At 50.3% G+C, this 19,384-nt stretch overlaps 1 protein-coding gene across 6 annotated transcripts in view; it reads left to right on the top strand.

The window, feature by feature from the left end:
* TEAD4 (TEA domain transcription factor 4) overlaps nt 1-19,384 on the top strand; it is a 60,402-nt gene that overhangs the window by 16,403 nt on the left and 24,615 nt on the right. For all 6 annotated transcript variants that reach the window (XM_081060189.1, XM_081060193.1, XM_081060191.1 and 3 more), the window contains one exon: nt 10,234-10,488. In XM_081060189.1, coding sequence (XP_080916315.1) covers nt 10,482-10,488 — 7 coding nt within the window. In that variant the 5' untranslated portion in view covers nt 10,234-10,481. The remainder of the gene's footprint in view (nt 1-10,233; nt 10,489-19,384) is intronic.

The raw sequence follows: 19,384 nt of genomic DNA, 5'->3' as shown, positions 1-19,384 counted from the left end.
AGCCTTGCAGATAAGCCCCCACCCTGAAGGAGGATTCCTGGTCTGGGATTGAGACCGAAGGGGATTCGCTCCCACCCTGAGTTACTTTAGCCTCTCCCCCTGCCTCCTACATCTTCATACCTCTGGGACAAATGTATCTCAAAGACTTGGATGGATCTGGAAGGAAACTCCAGGTTTTCTTTTTCCTCCCAGCTTCTCAGTTGTAGGAGCCATTGGGATGAAGGAGGTAGTTCTTTCAAAAGGCCCCAGGAGAGAAGCAACAGAAGGAGAGCTGAGGCATCAGTGGGCAGGAAGTCAGACCTGCAGTCCAGGAGAATACTGGTATGGTTGGAACATTTAGCCTGGATCCCAGAGCTCTTGGAATCAGAGTGGGGAGAAGAGGGGCAGAGAGAGCCATTTCTATCTTCCTAATTGAGAGGGAGACTCAGGCCCTCTCCTGATTCTCTCTCTCGAACTTTCTAGATGATACCAGGTAAGTCTTATAAACTTTCTGAGTTTCAGTCTCCATAACTTCCAATTTGGGGTCAGGGAGCACGGAGAGGAGGTTATAACATGTGTTGACCCGCAACGAGTTAGACATTACGATAAAAGGAAATGAGAAATAGATTTGTCCCTGACTGAGGAACAGGGATCAGTGGAAGAATTAGTTCCTTAAGGATGACATCTGCTACCTAAATCCCCAACACTGAGGCCGGAGTGGGGGAGGTGCTAGTAATGAGAAGTAACTGTGTTCTCCAGTAGCTCCCAGTCCAGCCAGGGAAACAGGTGGGCAAGGTGCCATCACTTCTACAGGACCAGGCGTTGTCACATGCACAATTGCATGTTGGGGGCTCTAGAGGCTGCGGGGAGTTAGGTGGGGCTTAGAGGTTCACTGGTGGTCGTGGAAGACTCCTCAAGGGGGTGGGCTTTGAGGGCAGGAAGTGGGTATCTCCAGGACACAGCCACAGACCGGGCAGGGGACAGGATTTCAGGGTCTGAGCTGGTTTTTCCAGTGTCTCAGGGCAAGCTATTTGGCCTCCTTGAGCCTCGGTTTCTCCATTTATAACCTGGGGACCATGACTCCCTTTGTGTCCTGAAAGGGGTTTTGAGGAGTTATTGTTCTCATTATTGGAAAACCCCAGATGAAAGCCCCTAAGTTCATGAGCCTTCTGAAAATTCCCGAGTAACCCACGTCTGTGGCCCCTAGGATGGGGCCTGGAGTTTGCAGTGGGTGGGCCATCTGCTGGGCTTTTGGGTGCGGTGGGGACAGAGCAGGAGGCCGCTGGGAGCAGAGGCCAGAGCAGCGCCAGGCCCTGAGAGACAAGTCGGATTATTTTTATTCCTCTGTTCATGGCACACAGCCCAGGCTTAACCATGCTATCTGTCCCCCCCTCCAGCTCTCATCCTGGCAAGCCCGGAGGGTCACTGTGGAGCACTTGGGGAGAGGAGGAGGAGAAGGAGTGGGGATCCTTTTCTGGGCTGGTATTGGCTTACCCCCCATTCTCCTAGCTGTGGGGCAGAGGCTGTGTGGGAAGTTGGCCTAGTGAGAGGAGCAGCTGCCAGGCCTCGGGCTGTGGGCAGTGAGGGTGGGAGAGGCTAAGCCAGGAGGTAGGAGCAGCGGGCCACACAGGGCTGAGAGCAACTCCATTTTGGTAACGAAGCCCGTGGCCCAGGGCCTTGGGTGACCTGCTGCCCTGCTTTCTCTGGGACAGACCCAGTCTTGGGGACATGGAGTGCAGGTCCTCAGAAAACCTCCCTCGTGTGGCAGCGTCTGGCATAAGTCTGGTTTTCCCCAGGTCTGGTGTGCCACTGGGCTGCCTGGGCCTACCTTCTGTAGGGACCCACGGTACTCATTTCACCCATGGGTTTAGCTCAGCTCAGGTGAAGGACAGACCCGGAGACCACATCCTCTGGCTCTCAGTGGGGCTCACACAGGGTCAGGAAAGTTGGGCCTCCCTCCTTGTCTTCTCTCCCAACTTTCTGGCCTCCACAGCACCCTCCGCCTGACCCAGACTATCCATCTGTGTTTAGTGTCCGGTTCCAGAAGAAAATCTACGTTAAAGCCAGGACATCTGAGGCCTTAGATATTAATATTATTAATTAGTCTTAATATTAGGTATTAGGGCATGAGGTATATGTACCTATCAGGTCCATTTAGGGCTTTACACCTTCCACTTGAGGCATTATTTATAGCTGAGTGAAAATGATTGTAAGGGTGGTGATGATGACAATAAATAGCTCTCACTGAGCGCTGACTGTGGCAGGCCCCGGATTAGTTGACATCTCATCTTATTGACCATCATATGGGCCATCTCTCCATGGCAGCTCAGTTCCCTGGCCTTCTCTGAGCAAAGCCACAGCTGAGAGTCTGCAGGGTATGTCTAGAAGCTGCTAGATAAGCTCCCGAGGACATGAGGGGTCTGGGCAGGGAGTGCGAGCCGCAGACACCGCCAGGACAGAAAGGCCTTAGATCCCAGTGGGAGCAACTCCTCGTCTTACTTTTACAGATGAGCAAACTGACCCGGAGAAATGGAGGGATTGACCGTGGTCACACAGTTGCTTGTAGAACTGGAACCCAAAACCAGTCTCTTGCTTCCCAGACATCACGTATACAGTTTACAAGCCTCTAAAATAAATCCCACAGGGATTTACAACAACTCAAGCTCTCCCTCTGTTGTGCCAAAATCTAGACATTTCCTGAGATTTTCTTTTGTTTCCTGACACTAAACACAGGACAGTTCATCCTCCCCACAGAGAAATCATTTCACAGAGAACACTTACCAGCTATCCATTCATTTGTTCATTCTTTTGTTCTCCAGCATTGTGCAATGTGCTGAGGACTTACTAGAAAAAGACAGCCTTCCCTGCCCTCTTGTCTGAAGCGTGGTGAAGGAGACCAGTCTTTCCTGGGAGATGGCAGCTAGAACATACAAAGCACAGGGATCTGTTGGAGCGCATAGGAGGACACCTAATCCAGACTGGAGGTCGGTGTCATCCTCCCAGAGGAAGTGACATTTTGGTTGGGCCTTAATCGGGTGAAATGGGGACAGGGAGGAAAGTTACATAAGCGGCACTTCCAGGTGTGGAGAAAGAGCTTAGCATGTTGGGCTTATTATTTGGGTAATTAAGTTTGGGGGTTGGGAGTGGGTGCAAAGAAGGGTGTACAGAGTGTGGTGCAGATGTGTGGAAGGCATGGCAGGAAAGCAGAGATCAGCTGACAACGGGCTTTATAAAATCCCATTATAGAGCATGTCATTTTATCTAAGATCGTGGGAAAGACATTGAAAGATTTTAAGCAGTAGAGGAATCACGGGATCAGATTTGTATCACAGAAGAAGCCCTCCGGGTGCCGTGGAAAGGTTCTAGAGTCGGGATGGGGTAGGCACAGTCGCCCAGGTGGGCGCTGGCGGAAGCTTTGGATTAGGGCTCTGAGATGGAAAGAGAAGTGGGTCCAAAGAGACATTTAGGAGACAGAAAGATAGGCTGTGATCGTTGCTTACGGTGTGTAAGAACACTCAAGATACACTCCGAGGTTTTTGGCCTCTGGATGGATGGTGGTGTCATTTCCTAAGTGACAGAAGAAGAGGAGCAGGACGCAATGGCCAGCTGCGAGTTTGGTTTCGGACACGTTCCTGAGTTTCAGAAGCTTTGGACAAGTCTGATTAGAGTTGCCCGGTAGGCAGTTGCTATATAGGCCTAAACTCCGGAAAGACTCGCAGTCTTGGGATCAAGAACATATAGCAGAAGTGTAAGCCATGGGCATCTCCCATGGGGCATGTGCAGCACTGGAAAAAGAGAGGTCAGGTCATAACTCTGATGAAGACATTTATGGAATGGGTCTGGCAGAGTTCGAAGCCAGGGAGAGGAAAGGAAGAGGGAAGATGATGAGTTAGACAACTTGAGAACAGCCTTGGGTCTCCCATGTATTTTGAGAATCAGCTTTTTAAATTTTGTGAAAACCTTACGGGGTTTTTAATCAAAACTTCATTGAATTTATGATTTATTTATGGCAATTCAACATCTTTATATTTTCCCAATCATGACCATGCAGTTTCCTCTCCATTTATTTAGGCATTTTTATGTCTTTCAAAACAGTTACAGTTTTCTCTGTAAAGATCTCAACTATTGTCCTACTTATCACTAGATAATTTATGGCTTTGGTTTCCAATGGAATATTGTTAAACATTTTATTGTGGAATACCTTATTTCTGGTATAAAGGAATATAATTGATTTTGGTATTGATCTTGCTGAATTCTTGTAGAGGTTTTTATAATTTGTAGAATCTTTTCAATCTTCTATCAATTCTTTAGAATAATGACAGTTTTACTTCTTCCTTTGCAATCTTCAGATCTCTCTCTGTCTTTTTTTAACAGTGAAAATGTTTATGTTTAGAATTAGCCTGATGGACTCGGTTTAGAGGATCCGTTTTGTTGGCAACATCCAAAGCATGGTAGTCAGGAACCTGCCGAACATACGTCTTCTCTCCATCAGGCCTGATCCGGGTGCTGACCTTGGCCACATCGATGTCATAGAGCTTCTTCACAGCCTGTGTGATCCGGTACTTGTTGGCCTTGACATCCACAGTGAACAGTGTGTTGTAGTCTTCTCTCTTCTTCGTGGCCGATGTGCTAGTCAGGGGAACTTGCTGAGGGCAGGGTACTCAAGCTGGTTTCTCCTGGGGGTGCTCTTCCCAGGATATACGGGCTGCCTTCTTCACTTTCGGCGCCATCTTAGTGAAAGCCCAAGCTTCCAATCTCTTTATCTTGTTCTACTCTGTTGCCTAGGACTTCTGGGACAGTGTGAGCTTAAATGTTGAAAGGGAGATGATTTATCTTATTATAGAGGTAATACTTTTGGTGTTTAATCATGAAATGTTGCATAGACAAAAGTTCTGGTCAGTAATTCCAACGTGTGTGTATGTTGGGGGATTCCCACATCAACTAGTAAGTCTCTAACACCAGCTGGATGGACTGTAATTTAGCTCAGTCCTGACACTAGCTCAGAGACGGTTCCTATCCCACAGCTTAGGGGCTCAGTCTCACAAGACTGCTTCCCCCTTCAGACGCCAATCGCAAGCCTAGGTTATCACAGGCTATAGATTAGAGGTTCCAACAACCCCCTCCTTGGGTTCACTTACCTTGCGATTACTTTGCTGGTGTGGCTCACAGAACTCAGAGAAACGTGTGACTTACTGTTACCAGTTTGTTCTGAGACTATATCTCAGAGACAGCTGCATGGAAGAGATACATAGGGCAAGGTTGGGGAAAGGGCGTGGAACTTCCATGACCTCTCCAAGTGTGCGCCGCTCTCCCCAATCCCTACGTGTTCACCAATTGGGAAGCTCTTCTTTTTTTTTTTCTTTTCTTTTTTTCCCTTTAATTAAAAGAAAAGTTTTTATTGGGGAAAAAAAGTGAGGGTGTGTTTCATTTGTTTCTTAGTAATGGCATCATTGTGGGGAAGAACAAAAGGGGTCTGGGGAATCAAATCCCTTTGAGGAGAGGCTCAAGCTACCCAGAATCTCCCTCCACACTTGGGGCCCGGGGATGGGGGTGGGTGGGGGAGGGGAGTGAAAGGGATGGAGCAGGGCGTGGTAGACAAGGCTGACAGTAGACAGTAGACAGTGGGTTATATCTTGGGCCTGTGGGACAGAGGGTGTGGGCCTTGGCTTTGATCTTGGGGGTGCAGGGCTTGGTCACCCAGATGGTGTCCTGGCACTACACGTTGTATTGTGCCTGCTTCAGAGGGTTTGGCAGGCTTTGGGGCCTGTGGCACTGCCACACAGTCCCCAACTCTCCAACTTCTACTTGCAAAGTTTCCATACTATTTCTTCCAGTTGCAGGGCACCCTGCACTGAATGCACTGAGTCAGGGCCCTGCAGGTACCCTCACAGAAAGCCACATGCAGACCTTGCTGGGAGTGCAGGACTGCCAGGAACACTCTGCACTTGCTGTCTGGGCACCTTTCTTCACTTTGTCTTTCCTTTTGGCCGTTACAGAGGTGAGCGCCAGCAGGATGAGGAGGGCGAGAGAAGGAGGAAGCCTAGGTGCTGCATCTCACTTGCTGCATCTCACTTGCTGCCCATGTCCTCCGCCAGGCTGTCCTTTTGGGGTTTTATGGAGGCTGAGGCATGACAGATCAAATCATTGGCCATAGACAACTGATTGAACCGTCAGCTCCTTCCCCACCCCAGAGATGGGTGGGGGAGCCCGAAAGTTCCAGCCCTCTAGTCGCAAGATTGGTCCTCCTGACCACCAGACCCCATCCTTAGGTGCCTTTCAAAAGTCACCTCCTTCACATAATAAGACACCTGGGTCCCTTTCGTCACTTAGGAAATTCCAAGGGCTTTAGGAGCTCTGTGCCAGAAACCCGGACAAAGACCAAATATCTATTATTAGAAATCATAGTATCACGGTAGGTTTTTGGAAGATACCTTTTGGCAGATTAAGGAAGTTCCTTTAGTTTCTAGTAGTTTGCTAAGAATTTCTATTGTGAGTGGGTCTTGCATTTTATCAAATTCATCTTCTGAACATATGGTCAGAAATACGGTTTCCCTGTGTGTGCGTGCTTGCATGTGTATGTTGTATGGCCAAACGTCATCGTCATCGTTCTTATTGTGTTTATATAGTTAATATTGTTGAGATTCACTCTTATTTTTACCAGTTAACATTTCTCACCATTCTTCCATGTGTGTAATGCTTTGTTTTCATATCAGTTCCTTTTATTTAAAAAAAATACTTTCGTTACTGTTTTTTTTTCCAGTGAGGGTCTGTTAGTACTAAATTCTTTCCATCTTTGTCTGAAAATACCTTTATTTAATATTCACTCTTGAACGATATTTTGGTTGGGTTTTAAATTCTGGGTTGACAGTTGTTTTTCTCTCAACAACTTGGAGGTGTTATTTTGTGTCTTCTAGTGTTACTGTTGAAAAGTCTATTAGCAATATATGCAATCAATATAATAGTCCTCTCTTTTTTGGTACTCTGTCCTTTTTCATTCTGGATGCTTTTAAGATCTATTCTTTATTTCTGCAGTACCTCTGATATGTGTTTATTTTATTTGAATTTATTCTGGTTAGGATTCAGAATGGTTCCTGAATTGGAGGATTAATGTATTTCATTAATTCTGGAAAATTCCCTGCCATTATTATTTCAAATGTTCTACTTCATTTTCCATATTCTCTATTTCTGGAATGCTAATTGGAGGTATGTTGAACTGCCTTATTTTGTTCTCCTTGCTCTTTATTATCATTTAAAAAAAATATGCATCTCTGAGTAATGTCCTCAATCTATCTTCCAGATTGTTAATTCTTTCTCTAGCTGTATCTAATTTGCTGTTAATCTTAACCATTGAGTTTTTAATTTCAGTGAGTACAAAGTTTATTTCTAAATGTTTTTTTGTTCTTCTTTACAATCTCCTTTGTGTTTTGATAGTGTCTAATTCTTTCTCATGTTTCCAATTCCTTGTTAATAGTTTTTAATCTGATGTTTCAAATATCAGTAATTCTTGGGGATCTAATCCTGTTAAATCTTGATCATGGTGGATTGTTTCTTACATGTTATAATTTGGCATTTTGAGATCCTTTTTAGCAAGTTATTATCTTTGGGAATTCTCTGCAGTTATTCTCTGCAGGAATTCTTTGGGTTGAGATTGTCTTTTTGAGATTTTTCAGCCTGGGACCACTGTTTATTTTTGTGGTTTGGCTGGGAGTTCCTACGTAATATAAAAATCAAATCTGCTTAAGGGTAGGCCCTTTGGTACAAATTCTTAGGAAAGAATTCTTTTTTATACCTAGGGCTTAGACCAAGACAGGCAATCTTCCCTCTCATATGTTGTCGGAGTCTACCTTTTCTCTGAGGATTGAGGTATGTAGGTCCCTGTTCCAACCTCCTTGTATCTCTTATGTCTAAGGTCTCATCTCTGAGTGTCCATTAAATCCAGTGGCTTCATGACTAAGATTAGCTTCACCCTGGCCTCCCAGAGCGACTTTTGTAACAGCTCATTTGCTTGTTGCTGTAGCTGGGCCTTTAGGGGTTTACTTTCTTTTGAAGTCAGCTATGCATTTAAAAGTGTATTTGTTATATTTTATTTATCACTTCTAAGTTTTTTTTTATAGAGTGAGAGCTTTAAGATCATCTTTATCTACTATATTGTCAGAAATTAAAGTTGACAACTCTTTTAAAAAGTTTATTTTGGAAGGTACAGAAGAATGCTTCAACGCTATGATAGAATCGAGACCAGACTTTCTGGTGGAGAATAAACTTCGTGTTTTTCAGATCAAGTGACCCCCTATGACACACTTTGAGGAAACCTTATTTTAACAGCCACAGAGAGGAAGCCATTTGTTATGCTAAAAGTCCTGGGACACTGGGGGACAGAGATCAAGACCCAACTGCTTTGTTGACTTGCTATATGACTTTGGGCAAGTCCTTAGGCCTTTCTGGGCCTCAGTTTCCTCATCTGCAAGCCGAGGGAAATGGATTAGGTTTCCCCTAGATCTCCTGCTTTCAATTTCAATGGTTTATCCTCCTTCCGAATGTACACCTGTGCCCACAGTCTGGCCAGGCTCCTTGGCACTTCCACTCCCTCCCAGTACGTGCCACCCCCACTCGGCTCCCCGCCTCCCTTGGCTGGATATTGACCACACTGACCCTCATGCCCACCTGTCTGTGAAAAACTTCCTATAACATGCCTAGTTGGGGGGATGAGAGGTTTCGGGCATGAGGAAGGGAGAAAAAGTGAGAAATGCTCTGGGGAGCATTTATCTCAGAGGGTCCTGGATGGAAGTGGGTTGGAACTCAGGTGTTTAGACTCCTAGCCCTGGGTTTGGGCTTCTTCCGGGGGTTGTTCCTCCTGGCTACTGGGGAGAAGGAAATGGGTGATATGTGAAATGTGTGATGGGGATATGTGCTCAGTGGCTGCGCCCTCCCCCCCCCCCCCCGAGGGCCGTGGGAGGTAAATAGTCCCCACCTGGTATGCATAATCCACAAACTGCTTTAAGATTACTAGGACGTCCTGCTCCTTCCCAAACCCTGAAAACTGTGTTCAGAAATTGGCAGCTTGGACAGTTGGAGCCAGGAGGTCACTGCATTTGTCTCATGCTGGTGTCAAGGACAGGGTTGTGTAGTCAGCTTCTGGAGACACCAGCAAGTCAGCTCCGCCATGGCCCCAGCGTGGGAGACTCTTCTAGGCCTAAAAGTTTTTTCTTTAGAAAGAGCTCAAGCTGGGATGGAAGAGAGAACAGTGAGCAGCATTTTATTTTGCATCCTTTTTAAATTAAAAATTTTAATGGTGGTAAAAACCACATACATTTTGTCATCTTAACCATTTTTAAGTGTATAGGGCAGTAGTGTTAAATGTATATTCCCATTGTTGTGCAATAGAGCTCCAGAACTTTTCCATCTTGCAAAACTGAAACTTTATACCCATAAACAGCAACTCCCCACTTCTCCTCCCACCAGCCCCTGGCAACCACTGCTTTCTGTCTCTATGACTTTGATGGCTTTAGATACTTCAGATAAGTGGAATTATACATTATTTGCCCTTGTGTGTCTGGGTGATTTCACTGAGCATTCTGCCCTTAAGATTCATGTTGTAGCACGTGACAGAATTTTCTTCCATTGTTGGCATAGACCACATTTTGTTCTCTGTTCATCCATCCGTGGGCACATGGGTTGCCCTTGGCTGTCATGAATAACGCAGCTGTGAACATGGTGTACAACTATCTCCTTAGGACCCTGCTTTCAGTTCTTTTGGATATATACCCAGAAATGGGATTGCTGGATCATAGGTAGTTCTATTTTAATTTTTTGAGAAATCGCCATACTGTTTTCCACAGCAGCTGCCATTTTATGTTCCTGCCAAGAGAGCACAATGTTTCGCATCCTTTTTGTCCATTGTTGATTTAACGCCAGACCATGCTCAGGCACTGGTGCTTGTCTCCTACTTCCCAGCCCCACCTGGGTTCTTAGAGCCACGATCTGAGAGTGTCCACGTCACTGTGTTCCTGTGACGGCGGGAAGCTGAGGTCTGCAGAGTGGAGATGATCTGCTGGCTCCCAAACCTCCTGACCGTCGTGGACCCTTTACTTCGCTCTTGGTCCCTTGCAGTCCCTGGCCTTTCCCCTCCAAGCTCCTGTGCCGTGAGTGGCCAGGCAAGGAAGAGCAACTGGTTCTGGGGCTCGGCATCCCCTGGGCGTCCCCCTTCCCACAGTCCACACAGTTCTTCCAGCAATGCCGTGGTTTCTTCCCACTCAGGTCCAACGGGCGCTCCTCCAAGCGGAGCCTTGGAGGGCAAGGCCGGCACCATTACCTCCAACGAGTGGAGCTCTCCTAACTCCCCTGAGGGGAGCAACGTCTCTGGGGGCAGCCAGGCATTGGACAAGCCCATCGACAATGACGCGGAGGGCGTGTGGAGCCCGGACATCGAGCAGAGCTTCCAGGAGGCCCTGGCCATCTACCCACCCTGCGGCCGGCGCAAGATCATCCTGTCGGACGAGGGCAAGATGTACGGTAAGCAGCCTGTTGGATGAGACAGCAGGCCCCTGACCTCAGGGTCCTGCTCTGCAAATAGAGCCCCAGCGAAAGGGAAGGCACAGCAACCGCGGGGGTCCCTCCAAGGGGCTTCTAGCAGGTGGACACTGCTTTCTTCTGAGCTGGATTCCCAAGGATGGGAGGACATCTGAGGAGAAGCCTTTGAGTGGGTGAGGAGCTGCGGCAGTGGGAGACTAGGGAAAGCGGTAGAAAACCGGACAAATCCATAGGCCGTTCCCCAGGCAGACGCCTCATCTTCTCCCTGCTTCCCACTGGGCTGTGATGGGAGGTCCGGAAGGTGGCCACGGGCCTCATTCTCTCCTTCATGAGCCTTCTGGGTGGGGGCAGGCAGATCTATCCCTGCTCATATGATGATGGGTGAGCACACAAGTAACTGACTGCAAGGCATACTGGAGGGTCCGAGGAAAGCAGAGGGCGGTAGACCTCACTCAGGAAAGATCCCCTCCAGCTGAGCGTGATCTGGAAAGGCCTGGTCTCCCGGAGTGGCTGAGGATGCTGACATACGGATACAGAGCTACTTTATGTGCAGCAGCCATGCGGGAAGACCAAGAGGTCTGCCTAGGGCTGTGTTGACTTTTGGATGGAAGAGAGAGTATCTGGGAAAGTGAAAAATAAAAACTGAACAGCTAGTGGAAGGCCCAGGTCAGGTTTCCATTCCTATTGGAAAGTCCCCTGGAACCCCCAGCTTGAAACACTGGTCTTGGGCAGGAGCTAAGAGTGTCTGTAACGGGCTTCAGGGCTGAAGCCGCTGAGAACAGAGAGCCCCCCTCCCCCCTGCCCCGGCTCCCGAGAGGATGAGTCCAGGCCAGGCACCCACCTCCAGGGGTTTCCATTTAGCTTCTCTCCTCCCAGTCAACACTGCTGCCCCTCCCCCAGCACAGATGCCCTGTCAGCTGTTTAAAGAGCACCGTGTGAGGGTCTGACTGTATTCGTCTCCTAGGGCTGCTGTAAGGAATTACCACAAACAGTGCGGCTTAAAACAACAGACGTTTATGCGTGAGGCCAACAGTGTGAAATCAGACTGTCCTTGGGCCACTTCCTTTTGGCTCTGAGGGAGAATCTGTTCCATGCCTCTCTCTCAGCTTCTCGTGGGTGCTGACAGTCCTTGGGGTCCCTTGGCATGTAACTGCATCACTCCAGTCTCTGACTCTTGTCACATGGCCGTGTTCCCTCTGCGTATGTCGCTACATGTCCCCCTCTCCTCATAAGGACACCAGTCGTTGGGTTAGGGGCCCACCCTAATCCAGTATGATCTCATCTTAACTAATGACATCTATAGACCCTGTTTCCAAATAAGGTCACATTCTGAGGTTCTAGGTGGACAAGAATTTTGGGGGGACAACTATTTCCCTTAACTGAGCTGACTAAATTCAAATCTGCTTTGTTACGGGCCCAGGGAGTCATAGAGCTCCCTCAGCCCCTCCCCCTTCACCTTCCCCCACAGCCTTCTCTGCAAGGCCAAATGCGGTCTTCGCTTTTGCTTGCTGGGGAAGCAAACTCCCTTGGAGCTAGACCCTGGGTCTGCTCCTCGGTCACCATTGAAACTGCTCATCTCTCCTCACGCCCCACTGCCGTGGCTTTGCTCGGTTCCCATGGTCTCTATTATTTCTGTGGGCATCCGTGCCCTGGGTCGGCCCCTGTACCATTCCTACTCTAACCACTTCATGTTTGATGGTTCCTTCTTACTCCTGGCTCCAACGGAAGTTTCATGGAGGACACAGCCGATGTGTAGGGAAGCATCTGTTGGGTACCAGGTGTGGGACGGGGCGTTTTACACAGGTCCTCCCCGTGGAGGCGGTGAGAAACAGGCTTTTCCTGCTAGTTTGGTGTAAAGTGGGGTGGATGTTGACCAGGAGCTGAGGTGAGGAAGGGCCAGGGGTGTGCAGGGGAGGGCGAGAGGTTCAGCTGGCGAGCTGGCAGGGTCCCTGGCCGGGAAGCCATGTGTGTGCCCAGGACACTTTGCAGGGTAAGTCTTGTTGTAAAGGGACATTGTCTGACAAACAAGTGTGCAAGTGGCATTTAGCAAAGGGAGAGAACTGAGGGTTGCTGAGGTGTCTGGGGCGGCCCGTGGATATGGCTGAAGGGGGCAGAATCAGCAGACATTTATTTCAGTGCCACTGTGCCCCCAACTCCAGTGCTGAGCTGCTCCTTTTTGTGTGTGTGGCAAAATATATGTAATATTCACCCTTTTAGCCATTAGTGTACAGTTCAGTGGCATGAAATACATTTACATTGTTGTGCAACCATCACCACCATCCATCTGCAGAACTTTGGCATCATCCCCAGCTGATGAACTCCGGGACCCTCTCAACACCGACTCCCCATTCCCCCATCACAGCCCCTGGCAGGCACCTCTCTTCTGTCTCTTTGGATATGACGGCTCTAGGTCCCTCATAGAGCTGGAATCCTACAGTAGTTGTCTTTTTGTGGCTGGCTTCTGTCACTTAGCAAAATGTTCTCACAGGTCATCCATGTGGTCACATGTGTCAGAATTTCCCTTCTTTTTATGACTGAATAACATTCCGTTGTATGGATAGACCACATTTGTTTATACATTCATCTGTGGACATTTGGGTGGGTCTTAATTTTATGTAGTTGTTATGGGCAAATATTTCTATCCTCACTTTACCTATCAAGGAATTGGGTTAAGAGAGTATCTTCGGTCACCAGATGATTGTGACTGAGCCAGGGTTTGGGAAGTCAGAGGCTGTGGACTTCCAGCAGGCCTGGGATTGGAAATTCTGTTTGGCAGGAGGGGAGCTGTTGTGTGTGTGTGTGTGTGTGTGTGTGTGTGTGTGTGTGTGTGTGTGTGTGTGTGTGTGTTTGTGTGTGTGTGTAGCAGGATGGAACGGTGCTTGGCAAACTGTCCTGACCATGTTGGTGTCCCTGTGCAGAAAGTCGGGGAAGGGCACAGGGTGAGGGGATGGCGCAGAGAAGGGTCTAGGAGGAGGAGCAGGGAGAGGGGCTGAGCCAGGAGTCTCTTACGTGTTCTGAGTGAGACAGGAGCGCCCAGTGGCCTCTGACATCCATTATCTCTTCAGTCTTTTTGAGGGAGGAATTATAACCTCTGCTTGCAGATGCAGAGAGAAGCCCAGAGAGGCCGAGTTGCTGCCAGAATCTCGCGGGTCGTAAGCAGGAGCTGGGGCTACAGCCCATTTCTCCTGCCTCCTTGCACAGCGCTTCCCCATTGCTGAGTGGCCTTTGTGAGTTGTGCAAAGCCTCCCACCTGTTCCCCTCTCACCCCCTCAGCCCCGCCTTGTGCTTGGGCCCCAGCTCCAGGTGGGTCAGGCCCTGGGCAGGGGGCTGGAGGCTGCTCCACTGTGTTGACGACTGGCCCAGCCCCCACAGCACCTGTCCGGTGTGAGTGCAGAGCCTGCTGAGGCCCAGACGCTGGTTTATCCTCATCTCTTCTTACCAGGCGTGGGGTCTGGGCCAGGGCAGGACTGCACAGGGAGTCGAAGGAGGGCTCTCAGCAGGGGCTCCGGTCCAGCTGGGAGGTATATATAGCTCTGAGCTCAGCCCCAGTGTGTGGGAGGGGCCCCCGGGAGGGAAGGGAAGAGGGCCAAGCTGCCAAGCTGACTCAGACCTCATCTCACACTTGCCATCCTCCTGTGCCTGAGCCCCCGAGAGCCCCGGTCTTTATACTCCCCCTCCTGCTGCATCCAGAGGCTGTCATTTGTTTTCCAGGTGGGCCAGCCTGCTGGGGCCCAGGGTGGGAACCAAGAACAAGCAGGCAGGTAGCAGGCTCAGGCAGGAGGAAAGCAGAGTGACTCCAGCATGCCCAGAGAAGGGTTCTAGACCTGCAGGTTCAGGACGGGGATTAGACCTGCTCTCAGCCCCGGCCCAGTGCACCCAGAGCAGGACGCACTGATGGTGGCCAGACAGACATGCAGGTGACAGGCAGAGAGCTGCACAACGGATTAGCACCTGTTGTTTCTGCGCCCAGCCTCCCACATCTGTGGACTGGCTCCCAGGCCGGGGCTGCTAGGCCTCTCTTGCTCACAGCCACCTTCGTTTTTGCCCCGTCATTCTGTGTCCCTTGCCTTGGTACTGACACAATGGTCATTCTGACCTCCTTGGGCCAGCCTGGCCTCTGGCCCCGTGGGCAGGTGTGGAGAGGGGAGCATGGGGCAACTTCTCTCCATCTGCCCTCACACTCGGCCTAACCCTCTCCTGACGGCTCCGGCTGGGCCCTGCTGTCTTGCTTTCTCCCTCCTGCCTGCAAGAGGCTGTGGCTGGCTCTGTCTTCCGCTGTGCGTTCCTTTCTGCCTGCCATGCCGCTCGCCCTCCTGGAGCTTGCCCTTCAATCTCCCGTCTTTCTGCCTCTCTTCTCTCTTTGCTTCTCCTCTCATTGCTCTCGTCTTTGTCTCACAGGGTGGCTGTGGCCTGGGGTGACCAATCCTGTTAACAGTTCTTATCAAGAGCCTACCACACCGAACCAGGCCGGGCTGAGGGCTGTGGGCTCTGTTCTCTATGGCTTCACGGTTGAAGGGGAAAAACAGGAGAATTATCTTTGGAAAGGAAACGAATGGCACTTGTGTTGTAGACCGCCAGTAAACCAAAGGGCTGGGTTATCTTGGAAGTTTTCTGGAAGGAAGTGGAACTTGAGCTGGTAAAGGTGGGAAGCAAGGGGAGAGGGTGAGTGTCGGCCCAGAGGCGGGACTTGGCGTGGCGGTTTTGGGGATCTGGGCAAGGCCCTGTGATAACGGGCTGTCAGAGGTGGAGGGGTCCTCGCTCTGGGTGAGTCACACAGCTGATGGGAGAGAGTAGGGGCTGGCCTGGGGTTGGGGCTCTTGTCACCGAGGTGATGGGACACAGGTCACGGAGCCTCCTCCCAGCTCCTGTCCCCACCCCACCATGTTCCTTGGGTCCTCCGCTGCCCTTGGCACCCTGTGCTTTCCAGCTCCTTCCATGCTTTCCCTTCTGGCCCAGATCCCTGACATTGTGCTTCCGGAGGCCTGATGTGACCGTAGGCTCAAGTCCACTCTCTGGCCCAACAGCCAGTGTGACCTTGGGCAAGTTGATTTAACCTGTCTCAGCGTCAGTTTTCTCATTTGCAAAATGGGGATGATAATGACACTACCTTTTTTTTTGGTTATATTTATTTTATGTGGGAAAATATACATTACATGAATTTTACCATTTTAAATATTTTTTGAACTATTTTAACCATTTTTAAGTGTATAGCTCAGTGGCATTAAATGTATTCACATTGTTGCACTGCTGTCACCACCATTCATCTCCAGAACTTTTTCATCCTCCCCAACAGAAACTGTGTAACCAACTAAACACTAACTCCCCAGTCCTTCCTCCCCAGCCCCTGGTAACTTCTATTCAAGGTTCTGTGTCTATGAGTGCCCATTCTAGGTACCTCACGGAAGTAGAATCGTACAGTATTTGTTCTTTTGAGTCTGGCTTATGTCACTGAGCATATCTTTAAGGTTCATCCATGTTGTAGCAGGTGTCAGAACTCCACTCTTTTTTTATAGTTGAATAATATTTCATTGTAAGGATATGTCCCATCTGGTTTATCCATTTATTTCTTGATGGACATTTGGATGGTTTCCACCTTTTGGCCATTGTGAATTATGCTGCTGTGAACAAGGGTTTACAGGTATCTGAGTTTCTGTTTTCAATTGTTTTGGGTACATGCCCAGAGGTGGGCTTGTAGGATCGCATGGTGATTCTATGTTTAATGTTTTGAGGCATTGCCAAACTATCTTCCACAGAGGCTGCGCCATTTTACCAGCAAAGCTCAAGGGTTCCAATGTCTTCATATCTTTCCAACACTTGCTATTTTCCTTTTTTTTTTAAATAGTCACCCTTGTGGTGTGAAGTGGCATCTCATGGTTTGGACTTGCGCTTCCCTAATGCCTGGTGATAGTGAGCGCCTTTTCATGTGTTTGTGGAAGAAGACACGGCCTCGTAGAGGTCCTGCCGGGATGAGCGCGCAGAAGAGGTGCCCAGTGAGCAGCACTGCATGCAGAGCTGAGTGGCCGTGTCCTGTGCCCTCAGGAGCCCCTAGGGCACTGAGGAAGTCAGATAAGGACTGTGAGAAAGGCACGGCCCTGTGCCCCGGGGCTTGGAGGCAGGAGTGGGCTCACCCACGTCGGTGGGCATCAGGAACCTTGAGTGGTGGCCTTGAAGACTGGGTGGGATTTCACCAGCAGCCTCAGCCCCCCCAGGGACAATGGTGGTAACAGTTCAGATGTCAGGGCTCACCACTGCCTTCTCAGGCTTTATGCAGAAGTTCTTCCCCACAAATAGCCTCCTCTTCCAGCTGCAGGTATTTGGAGCTTGAGCGGGTCCCTGGATATCGGGATTAGGGCTGGTTGTGGAGGGAGGGATGGCCTCCTCCCCTGTCCCGACCTGCAGGGCTGAAATGGAGAGCGCGTGGAAGGGGCTCTCTCCCTCTGTGAGGCGTGCAGGTCCCTCTACTGCGGGTGGGGAGGCTCCTGCCGCTGGGTTCTTAGCCCGAGCCATTTTTTCAGACTACTAACGTCCGTTATCACAGCAGCTTATTAACAATGTGAACAACAGTAGCTGACTTGGCTGACCTGCTCAGTGGCAGGCAGGTGCTTCACTTACTTTACACCGTTTAATGTTTGTGGCCCAGAAGGAGGGCTGGCGTAGAGATGGAATGGGTACAGAGGAAATGGGCTACAGAAATGACCTGTCCCAGGAATTTGCAGAAGGGATAACAATTTTGTGGTAGTATGTGGCTGAGGTAAAGCCTGGGGTGGCTGGCAGGGCGAGAAAGTGATGGTGACCTCTGTGGACCCTGCTCTAGAAAGGTCCCACCCTCGGCCTGTGCTCAGGCCAAGGCTCCCTTCTCCATCGGCAGTCGTCCCCCTGGTGGGGTGGGGCTGTAGATGGGAGCTGGGGGCTGTTGGACACATGTCCCCTGATAGATGTGCCAGTCTGGCAGGGGTGTCCTTCCCAGCCCCACCCCGGCCCTCTGTGGGGTTGGCCGAGGCCACCTGCCACACTGCAATGTCCAGCTGCCCAGCTAGCCTCCACCAAGGTCCAGGCCTTCTGCTGCCCCGCATGTGATCTCAACCACCAGCCGGGAGAAGGCCTGGGCTGTGACAGCTGGTGGCAGGGCTGGGAGAAGGATACGGGTGTCTTTCCCTCCCACTGACTCCTAGATTCTGTTAGACCCTGACTGCCCTTGCTGCCCTGGCTGACTTTCACTGTGGTTTTAGGGCAAACACTCCCCACTTCTCTCCGCTTCTGCCACTGACGCGGGGCCTCCTGATCATCCAGGGCCCATGGGCTTCCCTCAGCTCTGGGTACCACTGTCCGTGAGAGAGTGACAGCAGGTCGGCAGGCTCTTGGGCCCAGATAGTTGGCTCTCCCTGCAGGAGCTGGGTCAGGGCGAGGGGCAGTCAGACACCACCAGGACTGGTTCATGCAGAGACCCAGGGAGTCGGGGTCAATCCAGAGAGGAGGAGCCGAAAGACGTTCTGCAGAGGAAATGGCCAGACCACTCGGGAGAGCATCCGTAGGAAAAAGCAGTCCTCGTGTGATGTCACAAAGCCTTAGAAATGGAGGTTTCATGGTCCCTGGGATACCAGCAAACTGTGTGACTTTGAACAAATCACTTGCTCTCTCTGGGCCTCAGTTTCTGCTTCCTTAGGTTAAATAAGACCTGGTCCAGGCCCTGCTCTGAGAGAGATGGCCCCAAAACCCATGTGACATACAAGTCATGCTGGACAATGGTAGGCTCTGCAGCCACACTGCATGGCTTTGAATCCCCAGGACTTGCTGGCTCGTGACCCTGAACAAGCTTCTGAACCTCTCTGTACCTTGACCTCCTTGTCTGTGGAGTGAAAATGACAGTACCAGCTGGACAGAGCCGTTGTGCGGATTGAAAGAGTGATGCAAATGGAGCCGTTAGAGTGTACATTGTTTGCCCAGGTACCTGGCACATCTAAGCGCCGCATGAATGTTCATTACTGTTACCACTGTTGTAAGAGTGGAAGAAACCACAGCCATTCCCTGTGTACATGTAAAGCCCAGATTAGATGCCAGCTAGCCTGGAGGCCGTAGAATGGCCAGGTTGACCTCTGGAAGACCTCTGGTTGTGGGAAGGAAGCTGTTTGGTCCCTCTTGGCTTAGTACACCCACAGAAACCTGGCATTTCACTCCCACTCAGGAGGGAATTCTCAACTGCTGGCATCACCTCTGATAAGCGGAACGATGGATGGAAATGACCTGAGATGAACCAGCAAGGGAGAGGAGAGTGCAGCTCCAGAAAAAGGGAGGAAGGAAGCACAACCTGAGAAATACACAGGCAGCGGAGCCAGCCTGACAGCCTGTGGCACCTTGGCCCCACTGCTGGCCTCTGGCCCAGGGCTAGCTGGCCTGTCTGGTCCAGGGCTGCCGAATGCTGCAGCAGAGGGCAGAGGAAGTTGTGGGGCTGGGTGGGGCTCTGTCCGCATGACCCGGGGCTCATTGCATAGGAGGTTTGTCAGCAGGGATGTCTGAGGAGGGGCTCAGCCCGAGGTGGGCACTGGCCTCCTCAGCTGCTGCAGAGGAAAAACCGCTGCCTGGAGGGCTAGGACGCCGCCTGCTCTGGGAGTGGAGCTCCCATTCACTGAGCATCTTCTCCGGACCAGCTACGTGCTGCTTGCAGTGGCTGGGCTGGGATTCAAACCCAGGCAGCTAGTCCTTGATCTGCTGGTGGATGGTATGGGCGAGATTTTCTGACCTGAGTTTCCTCATCTGGCGAACAGGCATTATTGCCTTCCTCACTGTAGGAGGAGGTGGATTTCTTGTGAAGTCAGTGAGGCTCACTCTTCAGGACCCCTCAATGCACGGGCCCCTTCCAGGTCCCTGGACTTAGTATTTA

This window comes from Rhinolophus hipposideros (genome assembly GCF_964194185.1).
Source record: "Rhinolophus hipposideros genome assembly, chromosome: 9".
Lineage (NCBI taxonomy): Eukaryota > Metazoa > Chordata > Mammalia > Chiroptera > Rhinolophidae > Rhinolophus > Rhinolophus hipposideros.
This window is presented reverse-complemented; position numbering and strand designations above follow the sequence as displayed.